Source organism: Bufo gargarizans, chromosome 2, assembly GCF_014858855.1.
Source record: "Bufo gargarizans isolate SCDJY-AF-19 chromosome 2, ASM1485885v1, whole genome shotgun sequence".
Classification (NCBI taxonomy): Eukaryota; Metazoa; Chordata; class Amphibia; order Anura; family Bufonidae; genus Bufo; species Bufo gargarizans.
Window position 1 is genome coordinate 423,035,722 of NC_058081.1, and position 26,103 is coordinate 423,061,824.

Genomic DNA, 26,103 nt, shown 5'->3' on the forward strand with positions numbered 1-26,103 from the left:
TTTTGCGATGAATGGCATTTTTTGCGCAGTTTTTATTTTTTATGATGTTCACCTTTGGGGGCGAGCCATATAATATTTTTATAGAGCAAGTCATGACTGACGTGGAGATACCCAATATGTCTGTCTAATTTTTATTATTTATTTCAGTTTTACACCATAAAAACATTTTTGAAGAAATAAAATCATGTTTTAGTGTCTCCATTTTCTGAAAAGCCATGTTTCTTTTATCGTTTGGGTGATTGTCCTACATAGAGGAAGAGATGATGGATTGAATGGTACTATATTGGGGTACATGTGTCTTTTTGATTGCTTGTAATTACAGTTTTTGTGATGTATGGTGACAAAAAAAATCTGCATTTTTGGTACAGTTCTTATTTTTATTTTTTTTAGGCTACATGCACACAAACGTATTTTGTTTCTGCCTGTTCCTTTTTTTTGAAGATAGGCTCAGGACCCATTCATTTCAACGGGTCCGCAAAATATGCGGAAAGCACACCATGTGCTGTCCACATCAGTATGTCCGTTCTGTAGCCCCACAAAAAAATAAATAGAACATGTCCTATTCTTGTCCGTTTTAGGCATTGTTACAATGGGATAAACTTCACTGAACAGAGGGTAGTTTACATTCCACTCTCTAAAATTAAGTCACTGGATGAAGGAACGTTCTACCATTCATCTCTACCATTAGTAAATCTGTCTCCTTGTGTTGAATAGCTACCTAGACAAGACCACTATATTAGGATTCTGTTGAAGTGTGAATTCAATGTAACACTATAAGGCCTCCTTCACACTACCGTTTTTTTTTCCCGTTTTGCGGTCCGTTTTTTGCGTTCCGTATACGGTCCGTATACGGAACCATTCATTTCAATGGTTCCGCAAAAAAAAAACGGAATGTGTTCCGTATGCATTCCGTCTCCGTATTTCCATTTTTCCGTTGAAAGATAGAACATGTCCTATTATTGCCCGCAAATCACGGTCCCTGGCTCCATTCAAGTCAATGGGTCCGCAAAAAAAACGGAACACATACGGAAATGCATCCGTATGTCTTCCGTTTCCGTTCCGTTTTTTCTGAACCATCTGTTGAAAATGTTATGCCCGGCCCAATTGTTTCTATGTAATTACTGTATACTGTATATGCCATACGGAAAAACGGAATGGAACAACGAAACGGAACCACAACGGAAGCAAAAAACGGAACGCAAAACACTGAAATGGACATACTGTAGTGTGAAAGAGGCCTAAGGCCAACAACGCTGTTTCTTCACCCTTGGAATTCCCAAATGATTATGTTCTGCATCTCTGTGAGGACTTAGTTACATTTGATAAGGGCACTTTTGCTTTAGAGTCCTGCCCATGGAAATATAGACACTGTATCAACACAAAGTCATTCATGCGCATTCGTTTATGTAGCTGATAATTATTTATTTATTTTTTTTTTTTAACTTTATCCCGATTGATCCTCTGAACAACTCAATACCAGGGGTCACTGGAAATTGAGAGCAGATGACTAAATAAAATATTAAAAAAATGAACTCCGCGGCACATCCAAATTAATCACCAAACATGCGACGTTTCAATCCTCTCAATGGGATTTTTCTCAAGCAATGACATAGTGGGCAGTGCTTAGTACATATTTAAACATATTGACATAATAAAACAATCAATGAATAAATTACAATCAATCGAGGTGATATAGTTCAAAACTTATGACAGCAACAGTGTTGTTATTGTAAATTAACATTTCATGAAACTCCATTCAATTTTGCAGTGTAAATAATATCCATATCAAATCCAACATACAGCATGCTGACAAAACACAATAATAACAATCTTAATGACATCAGGTGTGTACCATTATAATAACCAAACTGTGCAGGTGTACCTCAGTGGAATGGTGAATTTGATTGCAGGGGTGAGCGATGGAGTCAGAGCACAAGGGTTCCAGCGTCTCAAGGAAATCAATGCGCATGTCACAGGACCTTCCTGGGGAATCCGGTCATATGATCACCCATTTTGGTCATTCAATGCAATGCACATGACGCAGGACCTGTGGGGGTGTGGTCACAGCACGTGATCACTCCTCTGTTCATGTAAATCATCCGGTCATGTGCTTCCATTTGTCACATGATCGGATTAGACGAACTTGCAAGTTCATGTGCTCAATAAGGTTTAAAGCACATGAACAAGCATGATTAAACAGATTTGTTCACAAGGATCATAGTGTGGGACATATATACATAACCTAGAATAAGTATTGAATATATAAGGTTTGAAGAAATAGATGATCTTGCAGACCTAAGATAGAAGGATTGCGTGTGCAAGCATAAGCAGTAGCGCAGTATATATGGTAGTATGGGCACCCGTAATCGGATCATTGTCAACCCTAGCACATCGAATCACGCGGACAATGTCATTCATGAGTCACCAATCAATTCGGGAATAAAGGTAAATCAAAAGAGTATATATAACTGGAAGTACCATTGTTATGTACAGGAAAGCTAAATGTACTAGGCGGAAGTACCGCCGCTATCCTCACTGTGTGCGGACTTGATTTATAAGTTATTAAATAGCCCCCTAGTCTAATCGAGGATTTCAGTAAATGTGACTTATGTGATTATCACAAAGTCCCAACCTGATTTGTCCCCCTGTCAGTTGGATACCATCCCTGGAACTCCAACATGTCAGACTCGGGATCATCCTCTAGATTGCAGGGGCACAAGCTATATAAACATGTCCCTATTTTACCCGAGACTGGTGGCCCAAGAGGCATGTCCACGTGTGACTCCGATCGCATGGGTATAGCAACTCAGCCATCACAGGTTGTCCAACATCACTTATGTATAATTGAATGCTTGCAATACCAATCACAAACAAAGAAGACATAAGTATCAATCGAATCTAAATGTCAGCGCACCAGTATGGGGCACAGTCACACGTCACGCATCGCATAAGGTATGACCGTATACCCAACCGTGCACCGAGGCATGATCCAACCAATCTTGTTATAAAGAAAATACAGTTCAGAAAACGAAGAATAAATGAAGCTGTAGAAAGCTGTAAAGTAAGTGGTGTATATACATAGGTCCCATCATGATCCGGTGGATGCATCTTCCAGCGCTCACATTTTGTTGTGGGTACACACAACAGTCACCATACTCCTGAGGATAATAAAAACAGTGTATAAGAACACCCTGTTGAATAAACAAGGGGCACAACCACTTAAGACTCAACATACGAGCAGACGAGCAGAATCAAGAGTATAATCACCTAGGACAATAACCAGGGTCTGTAATCTACATTTAATCCCTGTGGTTTTATAGTATTTAGTTTTGCAATCCATCGCATCTCACATTTTTTGAGAAGGGCAAGTCTGTTCCCACCCCTCCGTGGTATAGGGATATGTTCAACCAGCATACATTTCAGGTCACGTTCCTTGTGTTCCATGTCAGTAAAATGTTTCGGGACTGGAAGATCCATCCGTTTTTTACGGATGGTGTATCGATGTTGATTGATTCTACTTTTAAAATCCAGTGAAGTTTCCCCAATGTATAATAACTGACATGGACACCACAGGATGTATATAACAAAGGAAGAGTCACATGTCAAAAAGTGCTTGATATTCTGATAGTGGTGCTGCCCACATTCCTTGATTTATTGATATTGCATCCAGTGGAGCTAAAGCACACCGTGAGACACCAGATGACTTTAGATACCAATCTTCCCACGGAGGACCTGTCCACACCAGGCATTTTTCGTACTCCCAGGAGCAGGCGAGCAGAATCTTGGGTGCACACAGAGGCGATGCAGAGTTTTTATCGATTCCCAACATCACAGATACGAAGCGGGACTTTGAACGCATTGCCAAAAAGTTGGTGAGTCTCGATTTGCATCTTACCACATTGGGCGAATATTTTAAAACCAGCAGGGTACCCCGGGGATTGAGGACACACTCACAACCAATGATGTACATGCATGAAAATGAATTCCGTATCAAATATGAATCCTTTGCAAACAAATTTGCACTGGATCTCATACTATTAAATATGGAATTCTTACAGAAAGATTTGGCTGATACTACAGATAAATACGAATCTCTGCAAGCTACACTATGTACTTTATTATCTACAGATGAATACCAGGACTATTTGACCAGGCTGCAGCCGCACCTGGATAAATTAAAATCTGAAATTCAGGACACAAAACGCAGCAAATGGCAACACGATGCGCTTGATTACAATTCAGGCAACGTGTACAATTGGACAATTAACCATCCATCTCAACAGCGCCCTCAAAAAATTGGTAAAAAAAATCCCACCAGGGATGTGGTTCAAACACAACAAAATAATATTATTGCGGAGCCTTTTTTAGAATTTACGATGAACACAGCAAGAAGAAGCGAACACGGCGTGGAGGACGCAAACGTCACCGCTTCCAATACAAAGACAAGGAGCAAAAAACCATTGGTCAAAAAACGCAACTAAATGATACCAACATTGTGGTAAATATTTTCTCTCATGTCCTGTCAGATGTGCAGTTGAATGTCTTGACCAAGGGACTAAGCTTCTGCCCCAACAGCAACACGGATTGGCTACAATTAGAAGCTGACCTTCATCAGTTTTTCCGTAGGCTGAAGCTTAGAACCTGGTTTTCAACACGTCCAACTATGACGAATTCTTGTATTACTACTGAATTGAAACTGAGTGATTACAATTTATTTAACAAAAGTGATTTCATCCCACCGACGTCTTCCCCTGCAATTGATCTATTTATAGATGCGGTAATGAAAGATGTAAATATACTTAAACTGAATGAAAAGAAACGGTTCTTACACCCCAACATCACACAGACCGAGTGGCATGCTGTAGATGAGCTAGTCCATGACCACAGTCTCACCATCAAGCCTGCTGACAAAGGCGGTGCGATTGTGGTCATGGACACTCATCAATACATCACAGAGGCCAATCGACAGTTGGAGGATAGTGAGGTGTATCAAAAACTACATACTGATCCCAAATGGGACATTGAAAGGAGGATACAGAGCTTGCTACAGGAGGCCAGCACCGCTGGCATCATTGATGATAAGCTCAGAACCTTCCTTTCTGTCACACATCCCGTCACACCCCTTCTGTATCTGTTGCCCAAGATACACAAATGTCTTATTGCCCCTCCGGGTAGACCAATCGTGTCTGGTCGCGGTTCCCTATTGTCCAATATTTCCATCTTTTTGGACAAAATATTGAGACAATATGCACTGTCAGCCCAATCCTACATTCAAGACACTTCGGATTTTTTGAACAAGTTGGCTGAGGTTTCTTTGACATCTGATGTGATTCTAGCATCGCTAGATATCACTAGCCTATACACCTCAATCAGACACACATTTGGGATTGAGGTGGTTACCAAGGCTTTATCTCAGTCCACTTTCTCAACCGAATGCCAAGATTTTTTAATACAACTTCTACATTTGGTGTTGACTTGCAACTACTTTCTATTTGGGGATCATTTCTACCTCCAGAGGAAGGGGACCGCCATGGGATCCAATGTGGCCCCGACTTATGCCAACATGGCGGTCTCCTTCCTCGAGGAGACGTACATCTATGTATCGCCCCACTTCCGACATGTTCTGAAGTGGTGGCGATACATAGATGACATTTTTTTGATTTGGACTGATTCAGAGGAGACACTTATGGAGTTTTTTCAATTTTTGAATACTATTGATTTGGACATTAAATTTACGTTGGAACACTCACGTGAACAATTAAATTTTTTGGACACTGTTGTGACCTTAAGTGATCGTGTGCTATCGACAGGCTTATACTCTAAGCCCACCGATCGCAACACATTACTGAGGTACAACAGTGCACACCCCAGGGCCATGGTCAAGTCCCTTCCTTTGAGTCAGTTTTACCGCGCCAAACGTATAGTTAGTAACAACAATGAATTATCGGGCACCCTTAAATGCATGACACAGTCCTTCATAGACAGGGATTACCCTATAACGTTGCTTAAAGGGAACCTGTCACCGGGATTTTGTGTATAGAGCTGAGGACATGGGTTGCTAGATGGCCGCTAGCACGTCCGCAATACCCAGTCCCCATAGCTCTGTGTGCTTTTATTGTGTCAAAAAATTGATTTGATACATATGCAAATTAACCTGAGATGAGTCCTGTCCCTGACTCATCTCACACACAGGACTCATCTCAGGGTAATTTGCATATGTATCAAATCGATTTTTTGACACAATAAAAGCACACAGAGCTATGGGAACTGGGTATTGCGGATGTGCTAGCGGCCATCTTGCAACCCATGTCCTCAGCTCTATACACAAAATCCCAGTGACAGGTTCCCTTTAAACAACACCTTAACCCTATGCAAGATAAAACACGTACAGAGCTTCTTACCAAGAAAAATAGAAATAGTGACAAACAAAACAAAAGAATTCCTTTGGTAACTACCTACACAGAAGACAGTACACATATTCGGCAAATTATCTTGAAACACTGGCCGGTTCTAAAAAGTGGCCATGAGGATATTGAGGAATTTCATTTTCCTCCCCTCATGTCCTATAAGAGAACTAGGAATCTTAAAGATAGATTGATTCGCACCGATATAGGTACACAAAAAGTAGTGGGCCAAACCATTCTACGCAGTCCCAAATTGGGCTGCTTTCCATGCTTTAAACTGTATCAATTGCCGATACATGCACAAAGGCAGTTTCTTTCTGCATCCACTTACGCAGAAGAAGTATTATATCAAGCACTTTTTGACATGTGACTCTTCCTTTGTTATATACATCCTGTGGTGTCCATGTCAGTTATTATACATTGGGGAAACTTCACTGGATTTTAAAAGTAGAATCAATCAACATCGATACACCATCCGTAAAAAACGGATGGATCTTCCAGTCCCGAAACATTTTACTGACATGGAACACAAGGAACGTGACCTGAAATGTATGCTGGTTGACCATATCCCTATACCACGGAGGGGTGGGAACAGACTTGCCCTTCTCAAAAAGTGTGAGATGCGATGGATTGCAAAACTAAATACTATAAGACCACAGGGATTAAATGTAGATTACAGACCCTGGTTATTGTCCTAGGTGATTATACTCTTGATTCTGCTCGTCTGCTCGTATGTTGAGTCTTAAGTGGTTGTGCCCCTTGTTTATTCAACAGGGTGTTCTTATACACTGTTTTTATTATCCTCAGGAGTATGGTGACTGTTGTGTGTACCCACAACAAAATGTGAGCGCTGGAAGATGCATCCACCGGATCATGATGGGACCTATGTATATACACCACTTACTTTACAGCTTTCTACAGCTTCATTTATTCTTCGTTTTCTGAACTGTATTTTCTTTATAACAAGATTGGTTGGATCATGCCTCGGTGCACGGTTGGGTATACGGTCATACCTTATGCGATGCGTGACGTGTGACTGTGCCCCATACTGGTGCGCTGACATTTAGATTCGATTGATACTTATGTCTTCTTTGTTTGTGATTGGTATTGCAAGCATTCAATTATACATAAGTGATGTTGGACAACCTGTGATGGCTGAGTTGCTATACCCATGCGATCGGAGTCACACGTGGACATGCCTCTTGGGCCACCAGTCTCGGGTAAAATAGGGACATGTTTATATAGCTTGTGCCCCTGCAATCTAGAGGATGATCCCGAGTCTGACATGTTGGAGTTCCAGGGATGGTATCCAACTGACAGGGGGACAAATCAGGTTGGGACTTTGTGATAATCACATAAGTCACATTTACTGAAATCCTCGATTAGACTAGGGGGCTATTTAATAACTTATAAATCAAGTCCGCACACAGTGAGGATAGCGGCGGTACTTCCGCCTAGTACATTTAGCTTTCCTGTACATAACAATGGTACTTCCAGTTATATATACTCTTTTGATTTACCTTTATTCCCGAATTGATTGGTGACTCATGAATGACATTGTCCGCGTGATTCGATGTGCTAGGGTTGACAATGATCCGATTACGGGTGCCCATACTACCATATATACTGCGCTACTGCTTATGCTTGCACACGCAATCCTTCTATCTTAGGTCTGCAAGATCATCTATTTCTTCAAACCTTATATATTCAATACTTATTCTAGGTTATGTATATATGTCCCACACTATGATCCTTGTGAACAAATCTGTTTAATCATGCTTGTTCATGTGCTTTAAACCTTATTGAGCACATGAACTTGCAAGTTCGTCTAATCCGATCATGTGACAAATGGAAGCACATGACCGGATGATTTACATGAACAGAGGAGTGATCACGTGCTGTGACCACACCCCCACAGGTCCTGCGTCATGTGCATTGCATTGAATGACCAAAATGGGTGATCATATGACCGGATTCCCCAGGAAGGTCCTGTGACATGCGCATTGATTTCCTTGAGACGCTGGAACCCTTGTGCTCTGACTCCATCGCTCACCCCTGCAATCAAATTCACCATTCCACTGAGGTACACCTGCACAGTTTGGTTATTATAATGGTACACACCTGATGTCATTAAGATTGTTATTATTGTGTTTTGTCAGCATGCTGTATGTTGGATTTGATATGGATATTATTTACACTGCAAAATTGAATGGAGTTTCATGAAATGTTAATTTACAATAACAACACTGTTGCTGTCATAAGTTTTGAACTGAATCACCTCGATTGATTGTAATTTATTCATTGATTGTTTTATTATGTCAATATGTTTAAATATGTACTAAGCACTGCCCACTATGTCATTGCTTGAGAAAAATCCCATTGAGAGGATTGAAACGTCGCATGTTTGGTGATTAAATTTTTTTTACTTTTTCACGACTTGGATGTGCAGCGGAGTTCATTTTGTTTATACCGTTTGGAGGTGGATCGCCGACTCAGCCGCTGGAACTCCGCCAGTACTATTCTGATAGTGGTGCTGCCCACATTCCTTGATTTATAAATAAAATATAAAATATTTAGGAATCCAGATAACCCCTAATCCTAAGGACTATGTCCAGTTAAATGTGCTTCATAAATACAGGAAATTAGGAAGAAAATAGAGGTATGTCTCAATGGCAGGACGTATTTCTTTGGTGAAAATGTGCATTTTACCTTCCCTGAATTATATTATGTGGAATGCACCTGTATCAATCCCCAAAATAGTTTAAAAAAATAGCTTCTCTTCCATTCGTTTGTGCTGCAAACGTTTGCGCCGCTTTGGTTTCCAAGATATTGCGCGCTTGATTTGCTGAAACCCCGCCCACTTTCTACTCTATGTTCTTAAATTTCAAAAAGAAATCCACCATTCGTTTGTGCTGGTTTGGGCCGCAAAAATGAACATTTCTGCCGGTTCGGTTCCTGAAATTTTGTGCGTTCGATTTTTATAAAGCCCCGTCCACTTTCCACCGCATGTTTTTAAGTGTTAAAAAGAAATACACCATTCGTTTGTGCTGCAAAAATGAATGTTTGCGCCGCTTTGATTTCCGAGATATTGCACACTTAATTTGCTGAAACCCCGCCCACTTTCCACCCAATGTTTTTAAAATTCAAAAAGAAATACACCATTCGTTTGTGCTGGTTTGTGCCGCAAAAATGAACGTTTGCGCCGGTGTTTATAGAGCTGGTCGATACCAAATGTGTCAACTTTTTTTTTTTCTTTTACCAATTTTTTTATATTACTTTATTTGGGGCAAACTTTTTGGGGGGGAAGACTTTATTTTTTGTCCCACTTTGGGACTTCAACTTTTGGGGGGTCTGATCCCCTTTTATAATGCATTCCAATACTTCTGTATTGGAATGCATTGGCTGTATGAGTAATACAGTGTGTATTACTCATACAGCTTCCTGCCTGTCAGGCAGCGCCGATGCCTAAGGAAGGCATCGCACTGCCTTCCATGCCATCGGGTCCCCATTACAGCAGCACTGGGACCCGATGGCACCACCGCCCGCCCAGTGGCGTATCTATCACAAGGCAAACAAGGCATTTGCCTAGGGCGGCACTTGCCAATGGGGCAGCAAAAGGCCTTGTTTGCCCCTTGTCCCATCCATCTTATATGCCAGTATACTCAGAAGATCCGATGGTATATTGTAACCGCCAGGCATTCCCATGGTGACGGGGACGCTTGCCTGGGGGTTAGAATATACAGGGCCACGCCACTCACAGGAGTACATTTATAAACTAATCAGTAACTTTAATCATTGCTGATCTCTTTACTTGGATACCTTACACTGTCTTAGCTGCGGTAACAGCAGGCAGTGCGGGCGGCGCTCACTCACTGACGTCACGCGCTGCTCCTCCCACTAGGCGGCGCAGGCCTTCCCAATTACAGCAGCACAATTTCCTGTGAGTGAGCGCCGCCTGCCCGCTGTTACAGGAGCTAAGAAAGTAAGGTATCCAAGTAAAGAGATCAGCAATAACTTTAAAGTTACTGATTAGTTAAAAAAAATGTACTCCTGTGAGCATCGGGGGGGGGGGATCTGTGGATGGCACCGTTTAGTGTACCTGTACGCCCTGTGTCCTTAAGAGTTTAACTAAGGCCGACAAGTTTAGAACCTGTCTCCATGAGCATAAATTTAGAAATAGTTTAGCAGACTTAACATTCGAGAGATCTTTTAGCTGCCGACGCAAATTTTCCAGTTTAGTTTGTACCACAGTCGCTTGGGAACATTTGTCAATTTTTTCCAGAGCCTTTTCTGAAAATAGGGAATTTAATTGCTCATGGATTTGAATTTTAAATGCCTTGTAGGTTTCCCACACCACAGGAGAATCTATGTCCGAGGTAGCATTGGTACAGTAATACTCCGTAAGGGAGTACTATAGGGCTACCAGTTGTCAATCGTCGTCAAGTAATGTCTCGTTAAGTGATCATCTGCATTCCCTAGAGAGTCTATGGCAGGGGCGTAACTATAGGGGAAACGGGAGAAGCAGCTGCTTTGGGGCCCTGACACAGAAGGGACCCATCCAGGAGGAGGACTAACTGATTTGGTCAGGGCCCCCTGAACAGTATTACACAATGAAATTATGTACAGTGACAGTATAGACAGTGTATAGAATGGATGGAACAGCTGCCGGGCATGGTCTGAGAAAGCGATCTTTACTAGCCACGAAAATGGGGGCCGCATGAAAGGAAGGGGGTCCCTAAAAAATTACAGACTGGAGGGGTCCCTATTCAGAAATTTGCTGTGGGGCCCAGTCATTTCTAGCTACGTCAATGGTCTATGGCAATCAAATGCAGGATCGGGAGAGACCTTCCAGATAAAAAATATATAGTCCAATCTATATTATGCAGACGGGAGTAAAAAGTATAATCCCTTGTGAGAGGATGTTGGAGTCGCAATGCATCAATCAAATCTAGACTACGAAGGCACCTCTGAAGCTTGCTAAGAGAAGCCTGGGAAATGCAGCAGGTCTGACTTGATGTTTTTAAAAGAGGATTCAAAGCAAGTTTGAAATCTACAACCAGAATACCTTCCGCAAATTCTCAGAATGCCTTTACCGCATCCCATCTAGGCTATTTGCCCTCTTCCTGACCAGGTCTAATTTTGCATATCTGACATTTCACTTTATGCGGTAATAACTTTGGAACATTCAGAGATCGTTTTCTTTGACACATTGTACTTCATGACAGTCATAAATTTGAGTCAATATATTTCACCTTTATAAAAAAAATTACCCAAAAATGTAAAAATTCGCTTCTAAATTTCAATTTCTCTGCTTTTAAAACAGAAAGTGATACTTAAAAATATGTATTACTTAACATTCCTCACGTGTCTACTTTATGTTGGCATCATTTTGAAAATGTCATTTTATATTTATTATTTATATATATTTATATTTTTTAGGACGTTAGAAGGTTTAGAAGTTTAGAAGCAATTCTTCAAATTTAAAAAAAATATTGCCTAAACCCAATTTTTAACCACTTCAACCCCCCTAGCTGAAACACCCTTAATGACCAGGCCACTTTTTACACTTCTGCACTACACTACTTTCACCGTTTATTGCTCAGTCATGCAACTTACCACCCAAATGAATTTTACCTCCTTTTCTTCTCACTAATAGAGCTTTCATTTGGTGGTATTTCATTGCTGCTGACATTTTTACTTTTTTTTGTTATTAATTGAAATGTAACGAAGTTTTTGCAACAAAAATGACATTTTTCACTTTCACTTGTAAAATTTAAGAAAAAAAAAAAAAAAAAAAAAAAAAAAAAAAACATCCATATATACATTTTTAGCTAAATTTATTGTTCTACATGTTTTTGATTAAAAAAATATGTTTGGGTAAAAGTTATAGCATTTACAAACTATGGCAAAAAAAAATGAATTTCCGCTTTTTGAAGCAGCTCTGACTTTCTGAGCACCTGTCATGTTTCCTGAGGTTCTACAATGCCCAGACAGTAGAAAACCCCCACAAATGACCCCATTTCGGAAAGTAGACACCCTAAGGTATTCGCTGATGGGCATAGTGAGTTCATAGAAATGTTATTTTTTGTCACAAGTTAGAGGAAAATTATGATTATTTTTTTTCTTACAAAGTCTCATATTCCACTAACTTGTGCCAAAAAATAAAAACTTCCATGAACTCACTATGCCCATCATGAAATACCTTGGGGTGTCTTCTTTCCAAAATGGGGTCACTTTTGAGGTAGTTATACTGCCTTGGCATTTTAGGGGCCTATATGCGTGAGAAGTAGTTTGAAATCAAAATCTGTAAAAATTTCCCTGTGAAATCCAAAAGGTGCTCTTTGGAATGTGAGCCCATTTGCCCACCTAGGCGGCAAAAAAGTGTCACATGTGGTATCGCCGTACTCGGCACTTGACCAAGATATTTATCTCACCCAGCATGGGTATATGTAAAATGACACCCCAAAACACATTCCCCAGCTTCTCCTGAGTACGGCGATACCACATGTGACACACTTTTTTGCAGCCTAGATGCGCAAAGGTGCCCACATTCCTTTTAGGAGGGCATTTTTAGACATTTGGATCCCAGACTTCTTCTCACGCTTTAGAGCCCCTAAAAAGTGACCCCACTTTGGAAAGAAGACACCCCAAGGTATTCAATGAGGGGCCTGGAGAGTTCATAGAAAAAAAAGAAATTTGGGCATAAGTTAGCGGAAATTGATTTATTTGTTTTTTCTCACAAAGTTTCACTTTCCGCTAACTTGGGACAAAAATTTCAATATTTCATGGACTCAATATTTCCCTCAGCGAATACCTTGGGGTGTCTTCTTTCCAAAATGGGGTCATTTGTGGGGTGTTTGTACTGCCCTGGCATTTGAGGGTCTCCGCAATCATTACATGTATGGCCAGCATTAGGAGTTTCTGCTATTCTCCTTATATTGAGCATACAGGTAATGAGTTTTTTTCCCATTCAGCCTCTGGGCACAGATTTCTTCATTCGCATCGATCAATGTGGATGAAAAAATCTCTGCCCCCCCCCCAAAAAAAGGAGGGGAAAGGCATCTGCCAGGACATAGGAGCTCCGCCCAACATCCATACCCACTTAGCTCGTATGCCCTGGCAAACCAGATTTCTCCATTCATATCAATCGATGTGGATGAATAAATCATTGCCGGGATATATATATATTTTTTTTTTATATATATATATACATAGTGTTTGCCAAAGCATATGAACACCGCCACCTCCTAGGCTCATATGCCTTGGCAAACGTATCTTTTACTGCAGAGGAGAAATCTCGTCTTGCAGCGCCGCATACACCGACTTGTGTGTAATCTGACAGCAGCGCAATGCTTCTGTCAGAATGCACATCAGTGCTGCAGCTAGTCGATCGGTTGGTCCACATTGAAGGTAAAAAAAACTAAACAAAAGAAAAAACTAGGCCGCAACGCAATAATTTTATTAACTTTATAATAAACTTTTGAACAGAACATACAAACTTTATTTAACTTTTGGAACTAAACGTTAACTTTTTTGCTTACTGGTGTTATTTTTTTTACCTTTATAGGACAAACCTCTCCTTCCCCATGGGACAATGTGCAAAGCACAAATCGCCCAAAGATGTGGCGAAGTGCATTATGCACTTTGTCCCAGGTGAAAGGAGAGGTTTGCAGCAGCTCTGTGTGTGAATGGGCCCTAATAGCCCTGTGTGCCTGTCCTGGTGAGATGTGATCCCTATGCTAGGTGTACCTGTGTGTGGTACTTCCGGAAACACTGCCCTTAGCATAGGGCAGGGTGGTCAGGGCAGTCAGGACAGAAATAGCGGGTGTCACGCCTTATTCCACTCCTGCTACAGACACAACATCTTTTTCGGGGTGACGGTTGGGTTGAGGTACCAGCAACGACATTTGGGAAATGTCGCTCGTGTAGACGGCTAACTACACTGGTGGATGGGGCCCCGGAACCTCCTGGAAACAGGAAGTTCTCGATGATCTCTTCCTGAAATTTGAGGAAGGATCCTGTTCTCCCAGCCTTACTGTAGAGAACAAAACTATTATACAGCGCCAATTGAATCAAATATACAGACACCTTCTTATACCAGTGTCTGGTGCGTGGAGAAACTAAATACTGAGACAACATCTGGTCATTGATGTCGAACCCTCCCATGTGAAGGTTATAGTCGTGGACTGAGAGGGGCTTTTCAATGACACGGGTTGCTCGCTCAATTTGGATTGTCGTGTCTGCGTGAATGGAGGAGAGCATGTAAACGTCACGCTTGTCTCTCCATTTCACCGCGAGCAGTTCTTCGCTACACAAGGCAGCCCTCTCCCCCCTTGCAAGACGGGTGGAAACAAGCCATTGGGGGAAGCCCGCGCGACTAGTAATCTGTTCTAGAAACAAATGTCTGAAGAGGGCCACACTTGTGTAGAAATTGTCCACATAAAGATGGTCCCCCTTGCCAAATAAGGGTGACACCAAGTCCCAGACTGTCTTCCTACTGCTCCCCAGGTAGTCAAGCCAACCAACCGGCTCCAGGGTCTGATCTTTTCCCTCATAGACACGAAATTTGTGGGTATAGCCTGTGGCCCTTTCACAGAGCTTATACAATTTGACCCCATACCGGGCACGCTTGCTTGGGATGTACTGTTTGAAGCCAAGGCGCTCGGTAAAATGTATTAGGAACTCGTCTACGCAGATGTTTTGCTCAGAGGTATACAAATCTGCAAATTTCTGGTTGAAATGGTCTATGAGGGGCCGAATTTTGTGGAGCCGGTCAAAAGCTGGGTGGCCTCTGGGACGGGAGGTGGTGTTGTCGCTAAAGTGCAGGAAACGCAGGATGGTCTCAAATCGAGTCCTGCACATAGCAGCAGAGAACATGGGCATGTGATGAATTGGGTTCGTGGACCAATATGACCGCAATTCATGCTTTTTGGTTAGACCCATGTTGATGAGAAAGCCCCCAAAAAATAAAATTTCGGAAACTTGGACTGGTTTCCACCGGAGAGGCTGGGCATAAAAGCTTCCCGGGTTGGCGGATATAAATTGAGTGGCATACCGATTTGTTTCTACCACAACTAAGTCCAAGAGCTCAGCAGTCAAGAACAGTTAAAAAAATCCCAGGGCCAAACCGATCTGAGCTGTCTCAACCCAAACTCCAGACTGGGCGGTGAAAGGGAGAACTACAGGTGCGGCTGAAGTTGGGGACTGCCAATCAGGGTTTGCCAGCACATCAGCAATTCTAGGGGCTCTACGGGCTTGTCTGTGTGGTGGCTGCGACGGGGTAACTACTGCACGTGCCACCTTCAACTGCCCTTCTGGTGCTCGCCACTTCACCATGTTGTACGGCAGTGCTGGTACTAGGTCCAGGATGGGCTGCGCTGCTGGTGTATGCCTCACCACGTAATCCGACAGCACCAGCCCCACTCTGCTGCCCTTGAAGCGGATCCTGCGCAACCTGTGGTCTAGCGACACGGGGCCGGGTACGCCTGGTGCTATCAGGGACCTCAACCTCCTCGTCCAAACTTTGGGTCAGACTACCACTGCTTTCTACAGGTTCATATTCTGACCCGCTAGATTCATCAGATGAGGGTTCCCATTCCTCATCCGAATGGGTCAGAAGCCTGTAGGCCTCTTCAGAAGCATACCCCCTGTTTGACATTTGGGCTACTAAATTTAGGGGTATTCCCTGAGACTACCCAAGAAAAAAAGCAAGCCTGCCTTACAAATGGGAGGCTAGCGAAGTACCGGAGGCCGCTGCGGTTGATAAAAAAAAATATCAAAACTGATTTTTTTGATCGCCGCAGCGCTTGTGAAGTGATTGTGCAGTGATTAAAAAATATATATTTTTTGTCACTGCGGCGGGGCGGGCGTGGGTGAACGCACATGGACTGTGATAAGTTTTGATCACTTACAGATAGATACTATAAAAGTACAAATGCTGATTAGCGATACGCTAATCAGCGAATAAGTGACTGCGGTGCGGTGGGCTGGGCGCTAAACGATCGCTAAACTATCTAACCAAGGGGCCTAAACTATCCCTGAAACCTAACAGTCAATACCAGTGAAAAAATAAAAAAAAACAAGTGACAGTTTACACTGATCACTTTTTTCCCTTTCACTAGTGATTGACAGGAGCAAGAAGGGGTGATCAAGGGGTTAATTGGGGTGCAGGGGGTGATCTGGGGCTGTGTGTGGTGTTTAGTGCTACTCACTGTGAAGCCTGCTCCTCTGCTGGAACCAACCGACCAAAAGGACCAGCAGAGGAGCAGGGAAGCCATTTAACACATCATATTTACTAATATGATGCGTTAGATGGCTTGTGATTTGTCATTTTAAAAATCGCCAGCCTGCCAGCCACGATCATTGGCTGGCAGGCTGCTGACGAAAGTGTGCTTGTTCATTTGCCGGACCGCGATGCGCATGCGCGGGCCGGCTCAGTTCAAAATCTCGCGAGACGTGGCAGGCTGGTGACGAAAGTGTGCTTGTTCATTTGCCGGACCGCGATGCGCATGCGCGGGCCGGCTCAGTCCAAAATCTCGCGTCTCGCGAGATGACGCACGGATGCGTCCAGGAGGAATGAATCGACCGCCTCCCGGACGCATCCGTGCGTTAAGCGGTCGGGAGGCGGTTAAGGACCAGTTCAGGTCTAAAGTCACTTTGTGGGGCCTACATAGTGGATACCCCCATAAATGACCACATTGTAGAAACTACACCCCTCAAGTTACTTAAAACTGATTTTACTAACTTTGTTAACCCTTGAGGCGTTCCACAAGAATTAAAGGAAAATGTAGATCAAATTTTTAAATTTCACTTTTTGGGCAGATTTTCCATTTTAATCCAATTTTTTCTTTAACACATCGATGGTTAACAGCCAAACAAAAATATTTATTACCCAGATTCTGCGGTTTACAGAAACACCCCACATGTGGTCATAAACTGCTGTATGGGCACACGGAAGGGCGCAGAAGAAAAGGAACTCCACATGGTTTTTTAGATGCCATGTCCCATTTGAAGCCCCCCTGATGCACCCTTACAGTAGAAACGCCCAAGATGTGAACCCATTTTGGAAACTAGGGGATAAGGTGCCACTTTTATTGGTACTATTTCTGGGTATATATGATTTTTTAATCATTCATTTTAACACTTTATGGGGCAAGGTGACCAAAAAGTTAGTTGTTGCAGTACAGTTTTTTTATCGGTGTTCACCCGAGGGGTTGGTTCATGTGATATTTTTTATAGAGCTGGATGTTATGGACGCGGCAATACCTAATATGAATACATTTTTTTTATTTCACTTTAAAATAATAATAGCATTTTTGAAACCAAAAAAAATTGATGTTTTAGTGTCTCCATGGGAGGAAGAGGAAGAGGAAGAGGAAGAGGAAGAGGAAGAGGAAGAGGAAGAGGAAGAGGAAGAGGAAGAGGAAGAGGAAGAAGAAGAAGAAGAAGAAGAAAGTACATAAACAATAAATAAACATATTACATAATGCTGCGTCCGAAAAGACCAAACTATTAAATTATTTAAAAATATCTTCTACGCGGTGAGCGCGCAACAGAAATAAATAAAACCATGCGATTTGCCTTTTTTTGTCACCTTGTCACCCCACAAAAATAGGATAGGACTATTCCATTATGGTACCTTTTTTTGGTGTTTTATTTTTAATTTTTTGCATGGTATTGAGTATCGCAATACTTTTTTATGTTGACGAAAGCAAATCAAAATTTTGATATCTAAACAACCCTATGCCGATCTGATCAGCGTAGCGTTGTCACGATACCAAAATTTGGATTCTGTTTCGATTTGGCGACTAAAAATTTTATTTGGCTCCTAAATTTTTCAGTTCAGGTGCCAATGGCTATTATTTATTTTTATTTTTTTAAGTCTGGAGCACTGACAGGTCTGTGGGTTGAAGCTGAAGGGAATGAGACAAGAAGGCTGCACAGTGGAAATATGAATACATCCCTATTGGGAACCTCTGATTTATCAACTAGCCATCTCACCCCCCCCCCAGCCCCACTTAAGAGCAGAAAAAAAAAATGCTTTAATTTGAGAGGTTGCACAACCTAAGGAAGGAAAAAAAGAAAAAAATACAGCCCTTATGAAAATAAAAAATGTACTCTTGATAATCATGTGAATCTCAAGATCAGTTCTGGACCAGGTCGTTTTTCTTTTGAGAAGTCTTTCTGGGTTGGTAGGCACGCGTTGTAAAACGCTCAGGTGTGAACCCAGCCTTAAAGATCCAAGGTCTCTATGACTTCTTTCAATTCGGCACGTTTCCAGATAACCACCCTTTTGCCAGCGATCATAAAGCTAATGCTAAAAAGGAAACAACCACAGAAAGGCAATGCTTTGGCAACTGAGCATCTGTGAGCAGTTTCAATACCCTTCTTTTGGAGAGGGTGATGTTGGCCAAATCCTGAAAAATCAATACATTGGCACCTTCCCAGGCCATATGGTCAAGACGTCTTACAACTTTTGAGGATGTCATCGTGCCCAACCAAACTATATTATCAACATGATGTCCCTGGGTGGCTCCTGGGGTTTTGGCCTAGCTTTCAGAGCTCTATGAGCACATTCGATGTTAACTGCTCCTATGTAGTCATCTCCTAAGACTTGAATAAACAGACATTTGAGTGAAAATTGTAGATCTGTTGCAGAGGGCTCAGGGACTCCTTTAAATTTTAAGGTTGTTACGCCTCCCTCTGTTATCTTGGTCCTCCAGCCAATCAACAATTTTGTTAAGGTGATCTTGACATGTAGAAAAGGAGGAGGCAGATTCTTCTGCATAGGTGATAAGTTGAGCTTGCGTATTCTCCAATTACTCTACCCGCTGGACAATTTGTTTAACATCTCGTTTGATCTCGTGAAGCTCATTCATAACGGGGCTAAGGGCTCTATTGAGAGCTTTGCTAAGAAAAGATATGGAGATGGGTAGTTCACTGAAGCTCTCAGAGTTGTTGTTGTCATCGCTCTCTTCCCCACCATGTGTCGCAACTGTATGCTTGCGAGGGAGGGGGTTTTCAGGTTGGGAGCTCACGTGGTGATTTTTGCGAAAGTTTCTCGTGGGTTTCTTAATAATCAAGGCTGCTGGGTTTTCCAACCAGAGGAAGTTCTTTAGATTGTTGTTGACCAACTTTAACCAATGCCAGATTGGTAAAATGTGCTACTGAGAGAAAAACAAGTGATCTTTACCTTAACAATAGAGGATCTATGAAAGATTGTGGATCTCAGCTGGTCACTTGGTCTTCCAATAGACACACTAGGTGTCCAGGGATCGATGAGTCGAGATCCCTCTGAGCCAGGGGTGAGACGTGGCTAGTGTCCAGCAGGCATACAGGAATCGCGGCGGCACTTACAGTTTTGGATGCGGCTGAAATTGAGGCCGCGGCTTGCGGTGGTAAGTAGGCCCGAGTAGGCCACAACCCAAAAATTGGTCCAGGAGGGCTTGGGAGGACACGAACCAGTGCCCTTACACTCCAGGTGGGCCACAGAGTGGAGGTAAAGAGTCTGGCAGGTAGGATTAGGGATCGACCGATTATCGGATTTACCGATATTATCGGCCGATATTCAGGATTTTGAACGTTATCGGTATTTATTTTGCCGATATTCCGATAACGTCCTGGGAACACAGATCGCGCTGCTGACAGCGCTCTCCGTGTTCCCTCAGCAGCAGCACAGGGGAGAAGGAGCAGTGTCTCCTCCCCCTGTGCTGCTGCTGCCGCTCCAGCCAATGGGAGGACAGGGGACAAGAGGAGGGGAGGAGCTATGGCCACTGCGCCACCAATGAAGCTTAATCTCACATTAATTCATATACAGGAGGCGGGAGCTGCAGAATCACATAGCCGGCTCCCGGCCTCTATGAGCTGTAGCTGCGATCTGCGGTAGTTAACTCCTCAGGTGCCGCGGATCGCAGCTACAGCTCATAGAGGTCGGGAGCCGGCTATGTGATCCTGTAGCTCCCGCCTCCTGTATATTAATAAATTAGAGATTAAGCTTCATTGGTGGCGCAGTGCGCCCCCCCAAGCCCCTCCCCCCCAGTATTAAGCAGTGGTGCGCCCCCCACAGGATTCCCTCTCCCCTGCTCCTCCGATCGGAGGCCCAGCAGTGTAATGCTGGGGCTCCGATCGGTTACCATGGCAGCCAGGACGCTATTGAAGCCCTGGCCGTCATGGTAAGCTCCATGCTGCTGTGTGCACAAAGCACACAGCAGCAGGGACAGTGTGAGCTCCTATTCACCCTGATAGATCTCTATCAGGGTGAATAGGACAAGGGTTCTAGTCCCTAAGGGGGCTAAAAGTTAGTTTAAAAAAAAAAAAAAAAGAAATAAAAATAAAAACACCAAAATATTAAATATAAATGAAAAAGAAAGATTTACAAAAAAAATAAAAATACACTAACAATAAACATTAATTTTCAGCAGATTTGTGGGAATTTAATTTTTTTTTTCAAAAATGAAAATTCCCAGAATATCGGTATAAATTATCGGCTATCGGCCTGAAAGTTCACAAATTATCGGTATCGGCCCTAAAAAATCAATTTCGGTCGATCCCTAGGTAGGATGTCCACTGATTGCTGTAGATTAGCCCCCTATGTTAGGAGCTTGGCTGAGATGTGTCCTACCAGGTTTCCGGCAAGCTCCACCTCCCTGCAAGCTGCCTACTTGGATCCAAGATCTGGGCTTCCAAATATGCAACATGCTTGCATCTAGTTTCTAGTACAAATGTATTGTCCTTCAAATGGCTCTTCAAGGCATACATACATTGCACAAGACACACACTTAGTAGCATTGTCCACGGAGTACATGTGTAAAAAATCTTTTAGCAATTTACTGCTGCTGCAGCATTATGCATAGAACAATCTTTAGTTTCTTCACATACCACTGTTTTCTTTGAGTTTTTCCCTTAGTTACTGCTGTTTTAACCGCTACAATAGGAGGACCTTCTCAAGATGGCTCCTCTGCCAGTTCTCTGAGGCCAAAAATACTTTCGCTCACTTCACATACGCACTTGCTGTAGCCAGCAGCTCCCTGCCAATCAGATTGGATTACTGAGAGACATGCCTCTGCACTCTGAAGGCTATGCAGTGTGAAGAACCGCCCCTCAGTCTTCTTAGCCGGAGACAGACAAGCCATAGCAACTGTCTTAAGGGAGCAGTGGAAAGGGACAGGAGACATTAATGAAAGCTGCTATTATAAGGTAATTACAGATCTTCTGATAATCATTGACAGACTAACTCAGGTATACATGCCTAGCTCTAATGCACTAGCAAATAAAAAATATAACAGTTACACTTTAAATGGGGATGTACATTAAAGAAGGAAAACAGTAAATAGGAGTTAGAATTGGACCCTGTCTGCTGTAGTTGGAGAATTTGCTAGAATCAAGCAAACACCACACAGAAGAAAATCTATCAAAGCTTAGATAAACCGGAAAGAGCTGTCCCGTAGTGAATGGGACGGCATTATAATTACGCTGAGCGCTCGTATAGGCAATGCGGTCTATTTAAACAGCTGATCGGCAGGGTTGCTAGCAGTTGGACCAAGCCGTTCTGATTTGATGAACTATCCTGAGGTTAGGTCATCAACACAGGAAAAAAAAAAAAAGGCGGACAACCCCTTTAAAATCAATTAGCAAAGTTTACTAGCATGCTGTTTTTAAATTTGTCATTATGGGGTATTGAGTAAAAACTGATGGGAAAAAAGTATGGGGGTCATTTATTAAACAGAAATAAGGCTAAATTAGGCGTATTTCTGACACAGATTGCCATTTTCCACGCCTGTTTTAGGTGTAAAAAATGGTCTAAATGTAAGACCGCTAGGAAGCGGTCTTACATTTAGAAGCAGCACTGGATCTGCCGAAGTTATGTAGAGGCCTGCTCCTCTACATAACTTTGGCAGATGCACTGCCAATGCAGGGCTTTATTAGTGAACATGCCCCTATATTTTTTTTTTTATTTAGTACAAGAACGCAACACATCAAAATGTGAAAAAAGGGAAAGGGTCTGAAGACTTTTCGAAATGCATTTTATTAGAAAGCAATTCCAAGATCCTACCTGCCATAAGGTGTTTTTCTTTGGAGATTCATCTTCATTCTGATCATCCATAACAGAAGTAGTCTATTATAAAGAAATGAATATTGTTCTATTACCCAATACATTTCCCCAAAAAAAAAAAAAAACATCCTTCTACACATTTTTCATATACAAATGCAAAATGCTTCTGGCTGGTGCGCAAACCAAATAATTGACAAACCAAAAATAAGTGTTTGCTTAACCCCTTCAAGACAATTTTCCGCGGCGAGATCAAAGCAGCAGATTCCCGAACACGCAGGACGCCGCACTAACAAGTAAGCTGCACCGAGCGGCCATTGAAACTCGCCTACATCTGGATACTATAGGAACAAGTCACCATAAGGAGCAGTAAAATATCTGTTGTATAAATACAATTATATAATCAACGAACATTAGACTTTGTTTCATATACAGTGGCTATGAACCATCAATGGTTATAAACACACCGTTTAGGCTACTTTCACACTAGCGTTCGATCGGATCCGTTCTGAACGGATCCGATCATAATAATGCAGACGGAGGCTCCGTTCAGAACGGATCCGTCTGCATCATATTTGCAAAAAAAAAGCTAAGTGTGAAATTAGCCTGCAAGCAGCGTTCAGGTGTCCGCCTGCTGAGCGGAGCGGAGGCTGAACGCCGCCAGACTGATGCAGTCTGAGCGGATCTGCATCCAGACTGCATCAGGGCTGGACGGAAGCGTTCGGGTCCGCTCGTGAGCCCCTTCAAACGGAGCTCACAAGCGGACAGCCGAACGCTAGTGTGAAACTAGCCTTAGCCGAAGACAAAACAGCATGTGTCATCCAGGCCATTACTCAACTGTGTGTCACTATAAGGGGCATCAAGTCACCAGATGAGTATATATAACAATTAAAGCAACATTGGAGCAGCACAATAAAGAGTATATGAACCAAACTGAAAATACGTGTACGTGTGTGTGTGTGTGTGTGTGTGTGTGTGTGTGTGTGTGTGTGTATCCGGTGGCATGACACCAGAACCGGAAGTGCACCTGCTCATTTAAACCTCTATAAAACATCCAATTTATTCTAAAAACCCTCTCTGGGGGTAAACTAAAGATACTTTTACTTTTGGCATCGTCTGGTCCTTTATTAAATATAATATAATATAGTGTAAAAAATGTAAGGAATGTAGATATTGGCCCAGACACACCCTCTGTTTGTAACTTGCTTGTGGCCTCCCTACAGGAAGCTAGGGCGTTCGTTTCAACTGTGGAGCGCAAACAACGGAAGTCCGGCTAAGCACTTCACCGACAGGAAGTTGAAGCCTGAGTTCCAGTTGTGGAACGCAAAAATTCTCTTATTTTGGCCAATTTAAACTCTATATAGTGTATGCATTAATATATTAAGAAAAGGATCGACTAAAGGAATCAACATTAATAAGTAGACCCACCCAAAACGTAAAACAGATTGACAATTGGTTGGATCAATACATAAGTGTATACAGATAAATAAAAATGTATACATAAATACACCCATTGGTTAAACAAACATGTATACCTGTATATGTAGACACTGATACATGAACCGTCAAAAAAAGTAAAAATAAAAATAAAAATCAAGATTCAGTTACTTAAAATTTTTATTTTATATATATATATATATATATATATATATATATATATATATATATATAAATATATACACACACAAAAAGAAAAAAGAGAAGCAGCACACGGAACTGTGGGTGCAAAAAAATCCTCCAAAGAGACCTGCGACCAAGGCCCCAAGTGTAGATAATGTAGAAAAAAGAAGGCAGCACTCCAATGGAAAGTGAAAAAGTGGACGGTTTATTCACTCATCAGCTCAGCGACGTTTCGGCTCTCACTATGGAGCCTTTTTCCAGCTGAGTAACATGTGCCAAATTACATCCATATATAGTGCAAACAATTAATCAAATGCAAATTGATATACAATATAATAAAGTGCAAATGCATACATATTACAATCATGATATCAAATTAATGAATGTGAGAAGGTAATTCAGAGTAACAGCATTATACATGCATTCAGAGTGTTTCGTGATGTGGAGAGAACAATATAAAATCACAAAAACTTCATAATTATTAATTAAAAGTGATCAGTGAACATATGTGTACAATAGAAAAAGTTAAAACCTTAGAATGAGTCACATCAGGCATGGTGGACGTAATGTGAGCTTGTTGGCGTCCGGAAGGAAACACGGCGCATGCGCCGTAACCGCCGCTATCGCGAGATTCACAATGAGAATACAAGAGATGGAAACCACATCAAAGATGGCCACTATGGATCGTAACTTCAGGGCGCATGCGTGTGCCGGAACACCACCCATAGAAATTTGACAGGTACTGAACTTCTACATTTTACATATATATATATATATATATATATATATATATATATATATATATATATATATATAAATATAAATAAAAATCCCTTGTGTTCAACTGTACTCTAGAATATATTAATTATTAAATCATGTACTAGATATATTTATCATACCCAATTTACACACTTTTTGTCTCAAATATAAGTAAAATTAATATTGACTGTACTCTAGGGTTTCATTCAACCCATATGGGGCAAGTGTGTTAAATCTATATATCCAGTACATTTCCTCCGGCACAACTGCGATACAGTGTCGATCTGAGTCAATTTTAAACCATCAAAACAGCCCCCATGCCTCTCTGAAAAGTGCTTTGATACACAGTGTTTTAAATATTGCCGTTGAGCGATGTTGATTTAATCACTCCCTTACTGTCTGGATTGTACAGCCAATGTACTGGAGGCCACAAGGGAATTCCAACAAATAAATTGCATTCTTTGCAGTGCAATTCATATGATATTTTAATTGAATAGATTCACCAGTATTTTGAATAATAATGGTGTCGACATTGTTAGAAACACATACATCATTTTGATCCGCAGCGAAAAGACCCTTTTGTTGGAGGGTCGGGATCTTTGTTTGGAACCTTAGGGTCTGCTGCGTGAGTTTAAAAGTGATCATGGGTTTAGTAGAAAGGGTTTTGCCCATTACCGGATCATGATGGAGGATGGGCCAATATTTCTGAAGAGTCTATCTTATTTGGCCATGAAGAGAATTATATCTGGTAAAAAAGTTACCGGTAAGTTGAAAGTTTGATGGTTCTGTTTTGGTTGTTACTGTATGTGGCTTTAGGCACCCTTCCTGGCTCTCATTAAGGATTTTTGTTCTTCAGTCTTGAATGAGATTTTTTGGGTAACCCTTTTTCTTAAACCTTTTCTGGAATACTTCCAATTGACCGATTAGAATACTATCATTAGAACAGTTTATTAATTCTTGCTTCATCTGTCCATATGGAATATTCTTCTTCCATTTAGGGAAGAAAAATCTAATATTGTCTATAAATCTTTTATAGAAGATTATGCTTTTGTGGTATGGTAGGCCTCCTCAACCACAAACGCATAATCTTCTATAAAAGATTTATAGACTATATTATAATTTCGAAGGACGGGTCTCCTTCCCTATTAGATTTTATCCAGGAACTAAATCAAAACGGTTGGAACTTGTCCTTCACGGCCCATTCAGACAGAGTAAGCGATTCTTGTTTTCTTTTGCCACACACGATAATGGTTACTATGGTCACAGGATGAC

General features: G+C 41.8%; 1 protein-coding gene across 8 annotated transcripts in view; it reads right to left on the minus strand.

Moving 5' to 3' along the window:
- Positions 1-26,103, minus strand: part of FBXW11 (F-box and WD repeat domain containing 11) — a 510,738-nt gene that overhangs the window by 373,556 nt on the left and 111,079 nt on the right. For 7 of the 8 annotated variants that reach the window (XM_044280893.1, XM_044280896.1, XM_044280892.1 and 4 more), the window contains one exon: positions 22,456-22,518. The exons of the other annotated variant lie outside the window; for it this stretch is intronic. In XM_044280893.1, coding sequence (XP_044136828.1) covers positions 22,456-22,518 — 63 coding nt within the window. The remainder of the gene's footprint in view (positions 1-22,455; positions 22,519-26,103) is intronic. 8 annotated transcript variants of the gene reach the window in all.